This window comes from Gouania willdenowi, chromosome 5, assembly GCF_900634775.1.
Source record: "Gouania willdenowi chromosome 5, fGouWil2.1, whole genome shotgun sequence".
Classification (NCBI taxonomy): Eukaryota; Metazoa; Chordata; class Actinopteri; order Blenniiformes; family Gobiesocidae; genus Gouania; species Gouania willdenowi.
Genome location: NC_041048.1, coordinates 17495108 through 17511325, shown reverse-complemented (window position 1 = coordinate 17511325; position 16218 = coordinate 17495108). Strand labels below are relative to the sequence as shown.

The window sequence follows — 16218 nt, the reverse complement described above, 5'->3', positions numbered from 1 at the left end:
AGGGAATGCGCAGGATCGGCAGAGCAGGCGAAGGCGTGAAGCAAACCAGGCAAGGCATTGACTTCCCCCCTCCTTTGTAACAAAGAGAGGCTCTTGTTTGCAGGCCTGAGATCAGTTCCTCAGGTAACAAATCATGGATGACAGAAGCAGAATTTCTCTCAAAAATTAGAATGGATTTCCTATCAGTCTTGGAGTGCTTCAGAATAGAGAAAAATGGTGACTGTTGATATTAACATGGGTACGGTGAGGTTCCAAGAGGGATTGCAATATCTTGTAGTGAACTTGCCACTTCTAAGAGCCATAGAAGCAGTAAAAAAAATGCAGTTTCCAATAACGGGTTTATTTAGACTGAAACACACGTTCCTTCAATAAGTGAATGAGAGAGAGAGAGAGAGAGAGGTTTAACAGGAGATTGATAGATTTCGCAGCAGGCTGATCGTGGATGGATCCAAACAGCGAGGATGAAATTACTACCTGCTACAAAACCTTGATGGAAGAAGGCTGCAAGTGGTGGGATTCAAAGCAATGTATTATGAAGGTGGGGCTATTAACAGGCAACTTTGCAAGTTCAGAAAGTGACACAAAATGAGCTGAAGAAATTGTACATTTCGATGTAGAATTAGCCGAACCGGAGCGCATATAGCGAGCTGCAGAATGCATAAAGTCCTGCCAGGTGTTGCTTAAGCTAGCTAAACAAGTCCAAGGCGTTGTGGAAACCGCACAAAAGAGCCGCAGTTAGCGTAGCGAGTTGCGGCAGTTCGCGTAGCGAGTTGCGGCAGTTCGCGTAGCGAGTTGCGGCAGTTAGCGTAGCGAGTAGCGGCAGTTAGCGTAGCGAGTTGCGGCAGTTAACATAACGAGTAGGAGCAGTTAGCATGGGGAGTAGGAGCAGTTAGCAGCAGATTATCTGAATTATCTGACCTCAGTTTAACATTAAAGAGTTTCTTTACATCACACAGAATCCCTTTCAAAGAAGAAAGTGAATCATGAACATGGTGTAGGAGATGACTTAGAGCCACAATAATAATTTGCCCTTTTGTGTATTAAGGATTAACAAATGTTTGTTGCATTATGCTTTTCTTATGTGTGGAGTTATTACTGCGGGTTTTCAGGCTTATTGGAAGATTTGTCTTATCAGTGTCAGGATTGCTCTATATTCATTTGAATTTTTTAATGTGTTGCTCAAATTAGCATAGATTAATAAGAATTGCGGCAGGGTTCTCGCCAGCGCTGGTGAGCATAGGAGCCCCGACGTTGCAATTTTGCTCCCCTACGGAGCGATGGCGCCCCCTATGCTCCATTTTTAGCAACGTAGGTGGGGATTTCCTGTTGTTTTTTTCTTTTTTATTCGTTACCGTCATAATATTTGTTGCACATTCTACATGCACGCGTACGGATGTGAATACGGTCTGACTGAAACTTGTTCGAGCTTAAAGAGACGTGTGCGTGTCATCTACGTATGTGGGGGGGTGGGGGGGAAGTGCTGTGTGTGTATATGTTCCAATATTACTGCAGGTCCCACATAATACCTAATATAAATTTGAAAAGTGCGTCTTGGAACCAGTCTTTATAATATATTGTTATTTCTTGTCTATAGAGTGTGTGAGTATTTATTAGTGGAGGACCTATATCAAGCATTAGTAACTCTAACTGTATTATTCATGACCCATCACCAATTCAACAAATAACTTTTAGCTTTAAAGAAAGGCTGGAACAAACAACAAAAAACAACTTTAGCTTTACTTCACTAAATTTGGCCCTCAGAATTATACATTTCAAAATTTTCTGCGCCAGCGCACGCACCATGCAATCCCCCTATGCTGTGAAAAATTCCTGATGAGAACCCTGTCGCAAATATGTGGATGAATTATTGAGAAAATTCATGGTTCCTTCTTGCTTACTGTATAATAAACCACCACACTGACGTTGGTTGAGAGTATTTTAGTTGCAGTTTTAGTTTGTCAACATGTTTGAATATAAGTACATCACATTGTGCTTCCATTCTGAACAGCCCTAGACGACATTGTGGGAGCAGAAAACAGCAGTGTTGGGATCCTTGTCAGTTCAGCTGTAGAAGTTAACCTGGGAGGAAAACTGCTTAAACCAGCAGGTAAGACGACCCGAATTGTGGACCATGTTGAAATCAAGATTCATTTGCGTGTTTGATCTGATATTTTCTTGCGTGTCTTTGGGCTTTGCTTCCTCTCTCACGTCACTCAGTGGTCGGAGTGAAGCTGGACTTAGAGGCGTGGGTGGACAAGTTTAAGATCCTGGCCAGCAACGTGTCGGACAGTCGTCAGGGCTCGCATAAGGTGCACCACAGCATCTACTTATTCACAGGACTTTTTCTCTCACCTACTGTAAACAAGACTTATGCAGTCCTGTTCTCCACAGTGTGGACCATCCAGGAGCTGTGAGATGGACTGTGAAGCCAACACAGATGTAAGGGCTTTTATATGTTTCTTCAGTCAAACTTAAAGGAGCTGATTATAGAAGATGCATTTCATCAGATTTAGTTCAATCGCTAGATAAACTCCTTAGTACCTTCTGAATGGAAAACAATGAGTGTTTTCATGGGTTTAGTTTTAAAGATAATTTTGATCAAAAAATAGTTTCAAAATATTTTTTTTGTTTCTAAAATCTAAATGACAGATTAATCCACACTGTGGCTGTTGTCCCGCTGACTGATATGTTTTGTGTCCTGGTGTCTGCAGGATCTCCTTTGTTACCTTATCGACGATGGTGGATTTCTCGTAATGTCCAATCAGAGAGATCACTGGAAAAAGGTACGTCTGTTGAACATGGTACAAAGATAAATAAAGAGAAAGGTAAGTGTAGGGATAGGAATGTAACAAAATACCATCTGTTCTAAATTGGTGTTTCATTCATGTGTGTGTGATTCATTATTGAATGATTCTCAATGACAAATGCTGGTTAAACTTTAGGCATTAGGATAAATATTACTTCAGTCAACACCTGCAGTAGGCTACACTTTGTCCCCAATTTTAGTGCGCAAGCGCAGCCCGCACATCCCACCTAGAGGATGAATTGTGTAAATTATTGAAAGTGTGTTCTCTGAGGAGAGAGGTGGGGTACCTTTGCACTCAGGATTGTGTCCACCTCATTCAGCTGGATCAAGCTTCCACATTATTCAGGGCCGTGGTTCAGTAAGATAAACGTGCCTGAAAGGAGAGTGGGAAAGGTGGTGTTTAACACACAGATAAAGCTCATTCAACATCTCACAAAGACAAACACGGCGGCAGGCTGTGCACCCCGTATCATTGTGTGCATCCCGTGCCATCGAGTGTGAACCCCTTGCCATTGTGTGGGTGCCCCCGTGTCATTGTGCATCTGCTTCCAATGTTATGTCGTGTGTGCACCCCGTGTCACTGTGTGTGCATCGACTGTGTGCACTGTGCGCCTGAGGTGGGCACACTCGTTAATGAAGGCAGCTGTGTGTCCTCAGTGTTGCACTGAGTGCAGTGTGGGGTGTCGGGGTGAGCGCGTATAGTCTGTACGTGTCTTTCGGACTTGGCCGTGCAACCTTTAGACCGATGCCTGCTCGAAGCACTTTGGTGCCTAGAATGTAGACTCTCAAACAATAATCAGTCCTTTACATTGTCTCTTTTTTTACCATCTTCTCTTCTTCACGTCTGCAGCCAGCCTGCACTGTGAGCTCTTATACACAGCCTGTTAAAGCCGCCGTGCGTAAAGAATGTTATTTTTAATGTGAACATCTGCTAAGAGGGGAAGTGTAGCTTAGACTACAGGCTGACTGACGCAGTTCACTATTACGAGCTCTCTGTAGTAAAACACAGATGTTACTAAACCTGTTCATGCAGGTGAACACTAGCATTGTGTCTGCAATCTGCACTTGACGCTGCCTGTGATGTAAAACACCTTCTTCCTTGAAGCAAAATATGTTTCTAATTCCTTATCATAGCGCATGCATGGTGTGCCGTGCTGTCCTCCAACTGGACTGAGCTGCAAAGTCTGATTTTTAGAAACATGCCTAACAAAGCACTAGTCTGAGAGGTCGCCAAAATAGGAGCCTTTGTCTGTAAAATGTGTATGTAGTTCATTATACTACATATTTCCTCCTCGGGTAACACCTCATGCCTCATTCTTCTTTCCTTTATTGTCTCAGATCGGCCTTTTCTTCGGCGATGTCGACCCCTTCCTCATGCACGCGCTCTACAACAACTCCATCTACAGCCGATGGCAATCTTTTCACTACCAGTCTGCGTGTGAGCCCGTCAGCAGCAGCCACACGGGAGCTGCCTCCAGAAGCATCTTTGTGGTGAGAGACGGCATCAGGGTCTCAGGAGGGTTGGGGTTAGAGGGTTATTGCTTCTGACAGTGTCTGTGTTCCTGCAGCCGTCCATCGCTGACATTCTGAGCCTGGCGTGGTGGACATCCACAGTGGCATGGTGAGACCGTGGTCACTCTAAATAAAACGATACCCAGAGGATGCAAAACACACTTTGTAAACTATCTGATCCGTGTCCAGACCCAGACTGGTTGCCATTCTCTTTTAATCCTTGCCAGCTGATGGCTTGTTATTTTTAGCCTTCTGCAGTAGTATCTGAGTGTGTGTTGTATCTGTTATTTACTGAGGTGACAGATGGACTTTATGCTGGGACACCTTTCTTTTTCAGGTCTGTGACTCAGCAGCTCCTGTACGGCCTGCTCTACAGCAGCTGGCTTTACAAAGGTAGGCACACCAACAGTTCAACTGTTTCTCTTTTACGGGGAACATATTTAACCTTAACCCCACAAAGATGCTGCCAGACCTGTTGATTTAATGAAAATGTTACACATCACAAAATTTGAAGACTATTGATGCTTGTGCTAGAGCTGGGATATATATTGAGATTCAAGATATATCAAGTTTTCTATTTTGGACATACTTGTTTTAGGAGTCGCTGCTTTTGCTGCTTCTCAGAACAGCATGAAAAGCACAGTTAGATGGATTTCTGATTACGTCCTAACCCAGACCTTCCCCTAAATAAGCCACACTACAGAACTCACTCACACTTGCTGTCCCTTAGAGGAGAAAAAGCTTAAAGTGGCACATATTGTGCAGCTGTTTGTTAATAGATGTACCTGTGTGGCATTTTTCATCAGCAAATTTTAGTTAAAAATATCGAGATTTATTTTTCGTATATCGCCATTTTGAGAAAAAAAATATTGAGAAATTAGTTTTTGTCCTTATCGCCCAGCCCTAGCTTTTACTTATGTGCTATATTAAGGAGAGGGTTGGCGGTTTCAATCCTGCTCCATCCCACATTTCCTTGTAGTGTATCCATATATAGCTATGTGTCTATAGCTGTAGTTTAACTCCACCACTTTGACTGTGGTGTGAATAAATAAATGTTTGTGACATTCTGCTAAAAATAAAAGCGTTAAATGAGTCCAACTCATTAATGAGGTTCAGGCGGCTTTTTCTGATGCCTTTCTATATTATCCATGTGTTTGTCAGATGACGTCCTGGTCGAAGGTTTTGAGATAAAGGAAAGCAGCTGTGTCACCATCCAGAGCCAGTTCTACTTCACAAACGTCACCAACTCCTACAATGTGCTGCAGGACTGTGGAAACTGCTCACGGTTGGTTTTCTGAAGCATCAGCAGAATATGTAAAGTGCGTGTTAAGGCTGTGGTCTGCAGGCTAAGTCTCCATCACCGTCTCCCACAGGCTGTTCCACGCAAAGCGGCTCGAAAACACCAACCTGCTGTTTGTCGTGGCTGAGACGCTGCCCTGTAGCTCCTGTGAGATAGAGAGGCTCACCCAAGTCAGGATGAAGTGTATCCTTTGTGTGACGTGTTTATAATTAGTGCTGAAGGAGTCTAACTCGTTCATCTTGTGCTGAAGGTCGTGGTTTTTTTTTCTTGAATGAGAAAAAACAAACAGTTCAGGAGGAAAATCCATGTGAAGTACTAAGCAACGCACGGTATCGCAAAGGCCCAACATCCTGCTTCGATTACAGTGCCTTAGTAAGTACAGTTTAGTACTAGCCATGTTTCAGAATCCATGACAAGCTTGTAACATATAATATGAACAAAAACACATTTTACTCATTGAAACATGAATATCTGGTAACACTTTACTTGAAGTTTTATACATACACTGTCATATGTCTTTAGCATGAATAAGGTGTCATGACGGCTGTCATTAAGTGCCGTTTGCTAAATTATGACATCTTTTGCTAAATTATGACACCTTTGGAGCTATGTTGGCAGTTTTTGGATTAGCTGGTGGGATCTAGTGGGGTTAGGTAGGGTTAAGGTTAGGGGTTAGGGTAACAAACAACAATGACAGCCTTCATGACACCTTATTCATGCTAATCACGTGATTTCATAATAATGACAGCGTTATGACAGCCTTATGTATAAAACTTCAAGTAAAGTGTTACTCAATATTTCATAGAGTTGAATTGTCCATATATCGTTTAGGTCAGGGATGCTTTAGTCCAGTTCTTTGTCTTGCATGTTTTCGATGTCTCTCTGCTCCAACATACCTGAATCATTTTTTTATGGCGGTGGAGGGTGCGGCTGGGGTTCTTGCACGCACATCAATCGTTGATACACTGGCATGCCTTAGGCTTTTGGATAAGTTCTAATTGGGCTAAACATTAGATATGTTAATCCCAAATATCTGTTTTAAGTGTAAGCACTCACCCTCTCCCTCTGTTACTCTATCATTAGAGTTAGGCCAGGTGTTGTGTCACCATCTTTTTGTTCAACAGATCAAACCCTACAACTCAATATGCACAGTAGTAGCATCACATTATACATTCAGTACAACCAAAATAGCTTAATGTCAATCACTCGTTCTAATGTCCTACCCTAAGTCCCTCTTCCCTGTCCCTTCCACCACCACTGGAACACTGCCTTCCCTTTTTTATGTCTTTAACTCTAATAAAGTTTAGCTTAACCTTCCTTGGGGAGGGCTGGTGATGGTCACAAATAAGCAATAAAATATTTGTTTTATTGCAAGAATAGCTGTTAGCATAGCTGTCACAAAAAGATCTTCGATAGCATCCTGCAGCTCTGCAGAAAGCCTGATAACGAGCTTCCCTTTGCAGTCAGCTGTGATGGAGCAGTGCAGCATCTAAAACATGCAGGTAAAGGCTCTCCATGCTCTTCAATTTCTGACACCTGTGCAGAGTTTGAAGAGGTAATATCTCTTGAAATTGAGATCAGATTAGAAAATCAGTAAAAGATACAAACAGGGTTAAAGTCACCATGTGACGAGTCCAGCATGTGCTCAACAACAACAAAGAATGGATGACAAAGTGTAAGGATGCTGATTTCGCTTTTTATTAATGTTAATAAAGAAACTGGCTCGTCATCAGCTTGTGAGTCACATGTGCTGGTATTAATTTACAACACTAACACAAGTTTGCTGGCTCCAGATGTTAGAGGCCATTAATCAGAAATGTAAACCTGCATGTGTGCAGAAGTGTTGCAGAAAGTCTCAATCCTGCCTTAATTTCTACTTTGAATTTATGCACGAAGGTAATTGCCTTTTTATTTTCATTTTGCAGGAAAACACGTCAGAGTGTGGACGAGGTTTTTTCCTTCAGCCCTCTTTAGGAGTCCTTCTGTTCCTTCAGCTAACTCTGCCTATCTTTTATCTCTCACATGAACTAAAGCTCTGACATTTCCATCTCTTCATGTGTAGGCTCGGATCTACTGAAGGTCATTTCAAACGCTGTCTGCAGAGTCCTTACCCTTTGATCAGCTCACAGTGCATCGCACTCGGATAGAACAGTGCAGTCCAGCTCTTGATGTGCTTTGCCTTATAGCTTATGCAATTATATATTTCTTTTGGTATTTTAAGGCCATAGCAAAAAAAAAAAAAAACAAGAAAAGAGAATGTGATGAGTGTGCATGCTGCTTTAAGTAGGACAAGTGTTTTACTAGCTATTTATGTTTCTTTACATGTTGGCTCGGCCACATTTTTAATAACAGAAAGGAAATGAAAAATGGGACAATGACTCACAGAAAGTGTGTGTGTGCGTGCGTGCGTGCGTGCGTGTGTGTGTGTGTGTGCGTGCGTGCGTGTGTGTGGAAAATCAATCATTGTAAACAGACAACAAATCATTAGGGTTTTAGTCATTATAATTGCGTTATTATTCTGGTCAAAATTAACACATTGTACGACACTGTTAGGAATTTTAATAATTGAATATATGTACCTAAATTATAATATATTGTTTTAATTCATTACTTTATACATTATTCATAAAGTATTAATATATGTAATTCATTATATAATGCTTCTTTATTTTAATACTTAAATATTTTGAACCTATATTGATACTATGTTTAACAATTGAATACTTAAAAAAAAAAAAAGAGAAAAAAAACTATTTAAGGAGTTTTTAACACCAAGTCAAACCGGCGGCAATGCTTTCCATCAAACATCAGACTGAATTTTTATGGTAAATAAATCAAAACTGATCAATTCATCATCAATTCATGTGTGTGAATTGAGACACAGAAGTCTAGCAAAGTCAGAAGATTTAACCAAAAATAAGCAAACCTGTGAATGTAACAAGTCTGACGACAAATAAAAGGCATTAGGACGTGCCTGTTTGATTCAGCAGGTAACTCATTATACTTATTGTTTTCAGCTGCAGGTGAAGCAGCATGGTTTGTTTTGGGTGATACCTGCATATGCTGTGTTCACCCTCAGCTTTAAAAAGCTGCTCCCCACCTGCTGTGGTGAGCTTTGGCTCTCAGTAATTTTTAGGGGCAGATTCACTAGAGGTTTAGGGGTATTAAAACGTGTGCAAATGTCACTCCACGCGCTATTAAGGGGTACAAATCCCAGGGAATCAAGACTGCGCGTCTTCTGTGTGTCACAATGTGGCCTCAATCCATTTAGCGCGTTTCCCTCTGATGAATATGTAAAACAAGCGGCTCTCACAAGGTGTGCAAAAAAAATGGGAGGGGGACATTCAAATAAATAATGCAGTGGGCGCAATGCAATTAATCAAACCAGGAACTATTTGCGGTGATTGTTTTATGCGCCAAAACTAGTAAATGAAACTCACCATTGCAGCACTGAATAAACACAGCGGAGATGGAAAAAAATGATCCAGTTAACTTTTCTAGTATAAGAAAATAATTTAAATAAATAGTCAATATTAACAGCCACTGAATAAGAAAATGCAGAGTAAAGTGTGTGAGGGAGAGAAAAAGGAGGCGTGTGTGGAGTGTGTTGCTGCGGTGCTGAGAGGATGCTTTGCGCTGAGCTCCATGAATGTTGCTCCAGAGTCGGACGCACCGCTCCAGGGAGATCCTGTGTCTTTCTCTCAATGCTTTGACCCTAAAACTCTTGTGTCGCGTTGATGCCAAGCCAGAATCAGCTGAGCTGCTTCGGAGCTTTTGATTGGTCGTACAGGCTTCAGGTTAGGTTTTAATTTTTTTTTATTGTTTTAAAAAAACAAAAACATTTTCATTTGTCTATTTAGCTTTCTGCATTATTAAATGTTTGTGCAGCAGACAGAGAAGTCCATCAGGCTCCAATTGAACTTCTTCAAATGTCATTTTGTGCTTCTGTGCACTTATCTCTCCATGTTGAACGAGCAAAATGTTCATTTAAATACGGCGGTCACAACCATGTCTATACGCGCACACATTAGTGGCAAGAGAGGAAACGGCGCCACCAAAGGATTTAGGGACGCACCTGGTTTACCACCCTTTATTTCAGATCTTAGTGAATCCACCCCTTAGTGCATACATTCTGTTTTTCCATGATGTGTGTTTGCAAATTTTAATTTCTTGGACTTCTGTAGATATACAGTTGTAGATCCGAGCCTTCGCTTCACACTCACTTCAGTGTCTTTTTATCCATATCCAAACTTTGCCAAGACAGTTTTTCTACTGGCCTGTGTCTCGTCAAAGCTCCGAGGAGATTTCCTCTGGTTTCAGCACAACAGAGTTGTTTTTTGTTCATTAAGACCTTTTCTGTCCAAGCACTTTGACATTTAAGAGCAGAGAAAAAGCCGATTAGATTTAAAAAATAAAAATAAAAAATGTGCTCCTGTTCAGGATGACATGATGTTCATGTTTGTGCACTTTTAATAGTTAGATGCTTTAAGTTCAATAAAATGCTGTAAAATAATTCAGATTTGACAACAGACAACCATAATTAAATGAAGAGTGTAATATCTGCAGAATTGAGCTGTGAGCTACTACATGGTTTAATGCTCGGACTCCATTTGTCTGGAATTGCTTCTTTTTGTCCAGTTTATGTACTCATGTATGCCTTTGTATAGGGAATGTAGCCTGTTGGTGTTATGTTATCAGTACGCTGTGCTTTTTCACCCCTGACGTCTGTCTGAATGTGAAGGTTTACTGTAGCAGGGTTTGGTCGTAACCATGTGCGACCTGTCAAAACGGAGACGTGGTGGTGATTATCTATCCTACAAACCGTTGACAACTGCCGTTACTGAATGCACTGAAGAGTTATTTGTGTTTGTGTTAACAGCAGTTGTTATTTTACCAGGCTTTGTGCAAAATAATGCCTGAGAATTACAGTTATTGTTCAATTACATGAAGAGTTTTAAACGCTCAGCTATTGTTTTGGATGCACAGCAGGATCATAGAGCTAAAGCTGATCTAAAACTAGGCTTTGTGAACATCAGCAGTGTGTTTTTAAAATTGAGTCTTTATTGTGAGATTTGTCTACATCAGACATGGGCAATAGATTGCATGTGGGGTAGATGGAGCTTGTGCGACTCCAAAACAAATACAATAAATTAATCCAAAAACCCCAAAAAACAACTTAAATATTCAAAATGACTCCAAAACACCCTAAAGTACACAAAATGGTGGAAAAATACACAAAAAATATAACTATAATAGAGGAAATTACACCCTAAAACTGTACACAAAATGAGAGAAAAACACCAAAGGACAACAAAACTGCACAAATTGACAGAAAGCACAATGAAAGTACACAAAATGAGAGAAAAATATACAAAAAGGCAACTAAAATATACAGCAAAAATGCACAAAAACACTCCTCAAATACACAAAACAAATTAGACCGTCACATTTTTGTGATCACAGTTGCCCATGTCTGATCTACATTATGAAGTTCTCCTCAGTGAATTACGAACGTCTTTATGTTTGTTTTTTCTCATCTTTGTGAACTGTTCTCTTTTTTTGCCTGCCTGCCTGCTATTCCGCCCTGCAGTGCCTTGTTGCACTTGTCCTTTTGGATAGCAGGTCTTTTTGAATCCGAAATGAAGATCTTCAGTCAACCACATGACGGACAGCTTCAAGGGTTGCTGTGGCTTGGCTCAGAAAGGAATTCTTGGTCAGAAAAACTCATGTTCTTCTGACACATTTTAAAGGAGCGCAAAATTGGAGAGACTGCAGTGGAGGGAGCTCCATTTTCCTTCTCCTGGAACCATGAAGCTCTTCTGCTTTTTGTCCTCCACACTGCAGTTTGGCCTTGAATCAAAGCACAGACAATGACCGTCTACATTCCATCTGCTCTTTGCTTACTCGTGCTCTGGTCAGCACCGACTGACTGAAGTGAATGAATGTTTATGTACAGTAAACGTACTGCCGTGCATCTCTGTGGAACCCAAGCATGGAGGGGAACCAGAGAAGCTCACTGAACTCGAGGTGAAAAACTGACCGACGACCTCAGCTGTTTCTCTCAGAACTACATCTTTTTGAACTCTTTGCAGCTGACAGCACACTATCTTACCACTCGTAGGGGTCGGTGTTGTAGTTTTAAATCATTTGCATGATATTTTGAAGAATGAACAGTATACTGTATAGCCTGACAGATAGTTTTACATTCCTGTCTGAACCTAGCTGTGGTTGGGTTCTTCTCTGGGTGCTCAGTGGTGCAGGGACCGTTGAGCTCTTTGCAGCAAGTCCTTGAAATTGTAGGTTTGACTTCAGTGAAGCCCGTAATGTAATGCAGGAAAAGAAAAGCACAGAGAAGTTTGAATAACTCGTAACAAACTGCCTGAATGACCCAAGGGAAACGTCTTTAGATGATAATGCACTGCAAATGGTAACGCCTCTACTGTCCGACAAGAGCGTGCCATTTGTTAACAAAACACAACATGTTTAAAGGCACTCTTTTATTTTATTTTATTTGTTTAATTAATTTGTTGTAATTTATGTCCACTTTAATCCCGGGGCACTACTGTACATATACACTAGTTATGGGCCCAACTTCATCTGTGATAGCAAAACTGGAATTGAGTAGTTTCTAGTTTGGCATGGACCCTTTGCAGGAAAACTTTTAGGGGCCTCCAGTTTGCTACATTGAGAAATTTGAAATCCACAAATGCTCCACAAACATCTGAATGATGGGTACCTATCAACTATTAGCATAATACCTTTTGGCTGACCCTCACACTGCGCAGATTAATTACACCTCAAAAACACTAGCCCCAGCTTCTGATAAGGGTGTATTTTATTCTCATACACGAAATTTAGTTTTAGGCATATTTGGAAAAAATACACGTAAGTTTATTTCCTCTTAAAAAGTTGTAGAGCCCCTTAGTGGCTCATGGGCCCGTATGCAATTGCATAGTCAACCTTTATCCAGAAATCAACAACTTGCCTGTATGAATAAATAGGGCATTACCTTTTATTTAAATAATTTAATTTATTAGGTTATATTTTTTGCCAAATGGGAACAAACACTATGATTTAAAGCTTCAAGTTTACATGGAGGACTTTGCATTATAAAAAGCATTCTCCTCTGTATATTATGTTTGATTTGATCTTTATTTTCCTGGGCATCAAACAATGAGTCATAATGTTTTTGATGTAGCTTTGCTTTTCATTTTGCTGATGTTGATGTTTATTCGGGACAGTTTACGCTCTTTGTGCCAGTCTCCAATGCCACCTCATTTTGTACCGACAATGTGAAGCAGTCAGCAGAAGATGTAGGTGACCTTTGTAAAGATTTTGTCAGTCTCATCACAAAATGGATATTTAAATGTTTATATCTTTGGTGATTAAATGCTATACATATTTTTCACTTCAGCTCTGAATTCTTTATTGGTATTTAGTGGATATGAAGAAGTAAGCAACATTGAATAGCCAGGGCTTCACTTAAACCGAGGTGGCTTTAAAAATGCATTGAAATGAAGACAGCCATTATGCTGCGTTCACACCGAATGCGTCTTGTGCGGCACCGGACACATCTGCCGCACGAAACGTACCGCAGGATAAAAAAATGTCCCCATTTGCATCATACGCACATCTGAAGTGAAGCCCCGCCCACCAGCGACACATCCAACTCGGTGAGTTTCACTGCCTGCTGAAGCGAGGAGCTGCGCTTCTTTTTCTCCTCTCATAAACATAAACTACCAGTGAAAAAAGCCGGTGTGATTATGCTATCCTAGCTCAGTGCCGACTTTCAAAGATGAAAACTACAGAAAGAACTTTTACCTGCTACTACCACCTCCTCGCTGATTCTCCTCCACACCAAATCCTTCCTAGTCCGGTCCCGGTTATAAAGGCCGTGTCATACAGCTCCAGGTGGTCACACACAGCTTCTACTCCATGGTTGAATGGGTGAACAGACCGGTGTCCTGTTGACGGCCTGACGTCATTGTCATCAAAGACTTTGATTGGCTTTCGTCATGCGAAACAGTCACAGGAGTTTCAACTTCAACTCTTGCGAATGTGCGTATATGCATAAAATCGGGAGCGCGCTCGCACGGCCAACGCACTTGACGTGCGAATCGCACCGCACAGGAAAGATTTAGCATCTGGGATGCATCTATCCATTGACTTTGTATGTATTCTGGACGTACGGACATTTCTTGACGCATTCGGTGTGAACGCAGCATTATGACCTCCAATATTTAGGTATATCTACTTCCGGTAGAACCATAAAATTTGTCTTGAATACAATTTGATGATCAAAATAAGAAATCAACAAACTAACAGAATGATTGAATGAAAATGCTGACCTACAGGAAGAGGAAGGACCTCACAGACACAATGATCCTGCAAACCTTTAAATAATGAGGGAGGACAATTGCAAGATAAGGCACACCAGTGTGAGAACAGGAGGGAGCATCATCACTCATAGCACAACCATACAGACAAGACAGGGTACAGGAAAACCTGGAACCATAGACAGAATAACAGACTGGAAGGAACATAGAGGCCAGGTACACATAAAATCAGGTTATGATTTTCAGAACAAACAGCTTTAGCTGTGACTTCCTCTGACACATCATTCCACAGCTCAGGGGCCCTGACAGCAAAAGTTTTTGTCCCCTCTTGTTGTCAACCCAGACTCTGAGATTACCAGGAGATCTTTGTCTGACAACCTTAAAGTACACATAAGAGGCTAAAATATGATGAGGGGATAAGGCCATGAAGGTCTTTGAAAGTCATCAATTAAAAGCATAAAATCAAATCTAAATGAAACAGTAAGTAAATTAGAAAAACCATGTTTGTATTTTTTAGATCCTGCCAGTTTTTTTTATTGAAAGAACAAAAGCAATATTTATGTTTCGCTGTCTCAGTGAATTTGACTTGTTTGCGCAGTATTATCTATTCATTTATCCATAATTCAGTTTATCCTGACCAGGTCTTGTTAGACCTTTACAGTACTGGTTTAACTGGGTTGGATCAATTCTACAATTTTACTTTATCTTTAATTATTTTATAATTTACTGAGACTTCAGATTGCAGGGATATTGGAGACTTTTTGTGCCTAATTGCCTTTATCTACTGAGTAAATGGTGAACATTAGTGGTGGGATGATGTGAAAAGTTCACGAGACCAGACAACATACAATACTGGGCTCACGATGAAATTCAGTACAATATTTATTGGGAAAAAATACAGAAAATGCAATTTGAAAAATAACCACACTTTTATTTTACTAACTGTGCATACTTCTATAGTATACATACTATATATATATATATATAAACAATAATTAAGAATGAAGAAGGGAATTTTAAAGAATGCCACTTGTGAATACTGTAGAATGCAAAAACAGTTGACAATTCACATGGAACAGTTTGCTTTAACTCCCACATATGGTGATACAACTTCTACAATTGACGATACATCTTGTAATGTTTTAATATTTCCCTGTTTGAATCAACTTTACATTAACCAAGCCACGTAAACAAAAGTATTTCTTCCATCAGTACCTCTTTAAAAATAAATTTCTGCATGGTGGGTTAAGTTTAATATTCAGTAAATAAACCCTGGGTATGCTACAGTGAGCTGCTCTCTCAACTGTTGGGGGATTAAAATGCCCTTTTCCAGCCGTCCAACCAAGGATCGGCAAACAAATGTAAGTGAGAAAAGCCTGCACTTGTTCTTAGTGTCAGTCATTGAAGATATCAATAATCCTCCGAGGAAATATGACAGGCTGCTGACACCAATAACTTTGGTCTGCAGTTGTGATATGTTTTAGCTTCAGTGAATCCAAACACCAGAATACCATCCACCCTCAATAATCCTGATGGGATAAGCGATATCTTCTTCCCAGCATGCATCCTGCCTCAACGCGTGGGTGTATTGCCTAAAAAGAAATACACCCACACGTTTAGACATGACTTCAGACTGTCAGTGTTTAACAGAGCAGTTTGAGTCTTTGAGGTATAGTGTAACATGTTGGATGAATCCAGCAGTGCTGTGAGGCTGAGCCTCATATCTTCAGGATAGGAGACATGGGACAGGCCAATCTAAGGATGGATGTCTGTCGCTGCTCTTTGGGTAAAAATAATTTTATTTGCAACTTTGTTAAAGGAAATCTAGACTCATTATGTGCTTTTTCTCTTTTACAAATATGTCTTGTGTTTTAATATGTGTAAACGAAAAGCATTTTAAGTTACTTTTTAGTATGTAAACTCGGCTTAGCTACTTTATAGTAAACTACTCAATATTTTTTTCTAATTGGATTTAATTTAATTTGACATAATATAGTTATAAACAGGCTATTGACAACCAGCTACATTTTTAAGGCACTGTTAGGTTGTTTAGTGCATTTATGTTTCCTTCCTATTGAAATATTATAATGCAAATTCTCTCGGAAATGAAATACATGCTGCAGCATAAGTGACTGATAAAAATCACTAATGAGAACCAACAAGTCTTAAATACACTCTGTAAGTGTTGATGTAAAATTGTATAGCCTTGTTGTTAAACTTTTTTTAGAGATTTACGTGATAAAACAGGCATCAGATTCATGCGT

At 40.3% G+C, this 16218-nt stretch overlaps 1 protein-coding gene across 2 annotated transcripts in view; it reads left to right on the top strand.

The window, feature by feature from the left end:
• The window catches only part of cacna2d2b (calcium channel, voltage-dependent, alpha 2/delta subunit 2b), a 57557-nt gene extending 44536 nt beyond the window's left edge, over positions 1 to 13021 (top strand). For both annotated transcript variants that reach the window (XM_028446292.1, XM_028446291.1), the window contains exons 28-38: positions 2009 to 2107; positions 2218 to 2309; positions 2392 to 2439; positions 2712 to 2783; positions 4145 to 4297; positions 4375 to 4427; positions 4656 to 4711; positions 5480 to 5603; positions 5692 to 5801; positions 5908 to 5990; positions 7544 to 13021. In XM_028446292.1, coding sequence (XP_028302093.1) covers positions 2009 to 2107; positions 2218 to 2309; positions 2392 to 2439; positions 2712 to 2783; positions 4145 to 4297; positions 4375 to 4427; positions 4656 to 4711; positions 5480 to 5603; positions 5692 to 5801; positions 5908 to 5990; positions 7544 to 7657 — 1004 coding nt within the window. In that variant the 3' untranslated portion in view covers positions 7658 to 13021. The remainder of the gene's footprint in view (positions 1 to 2008; positions 2108 to 2217; positions 2310 to 2391; positions 2440 to 2711; positions 2784 to 4144; positions 4298 to 4374; positions 4428 to 4655; positions 4712 to 5479; positions 5604 to 5691; positions 5802 to 5907; positions 5991 to 7543) is intronic.
• The last annotated feature ends 3197 nt before the right edge of the window (positions 13022 to 16218 follow it).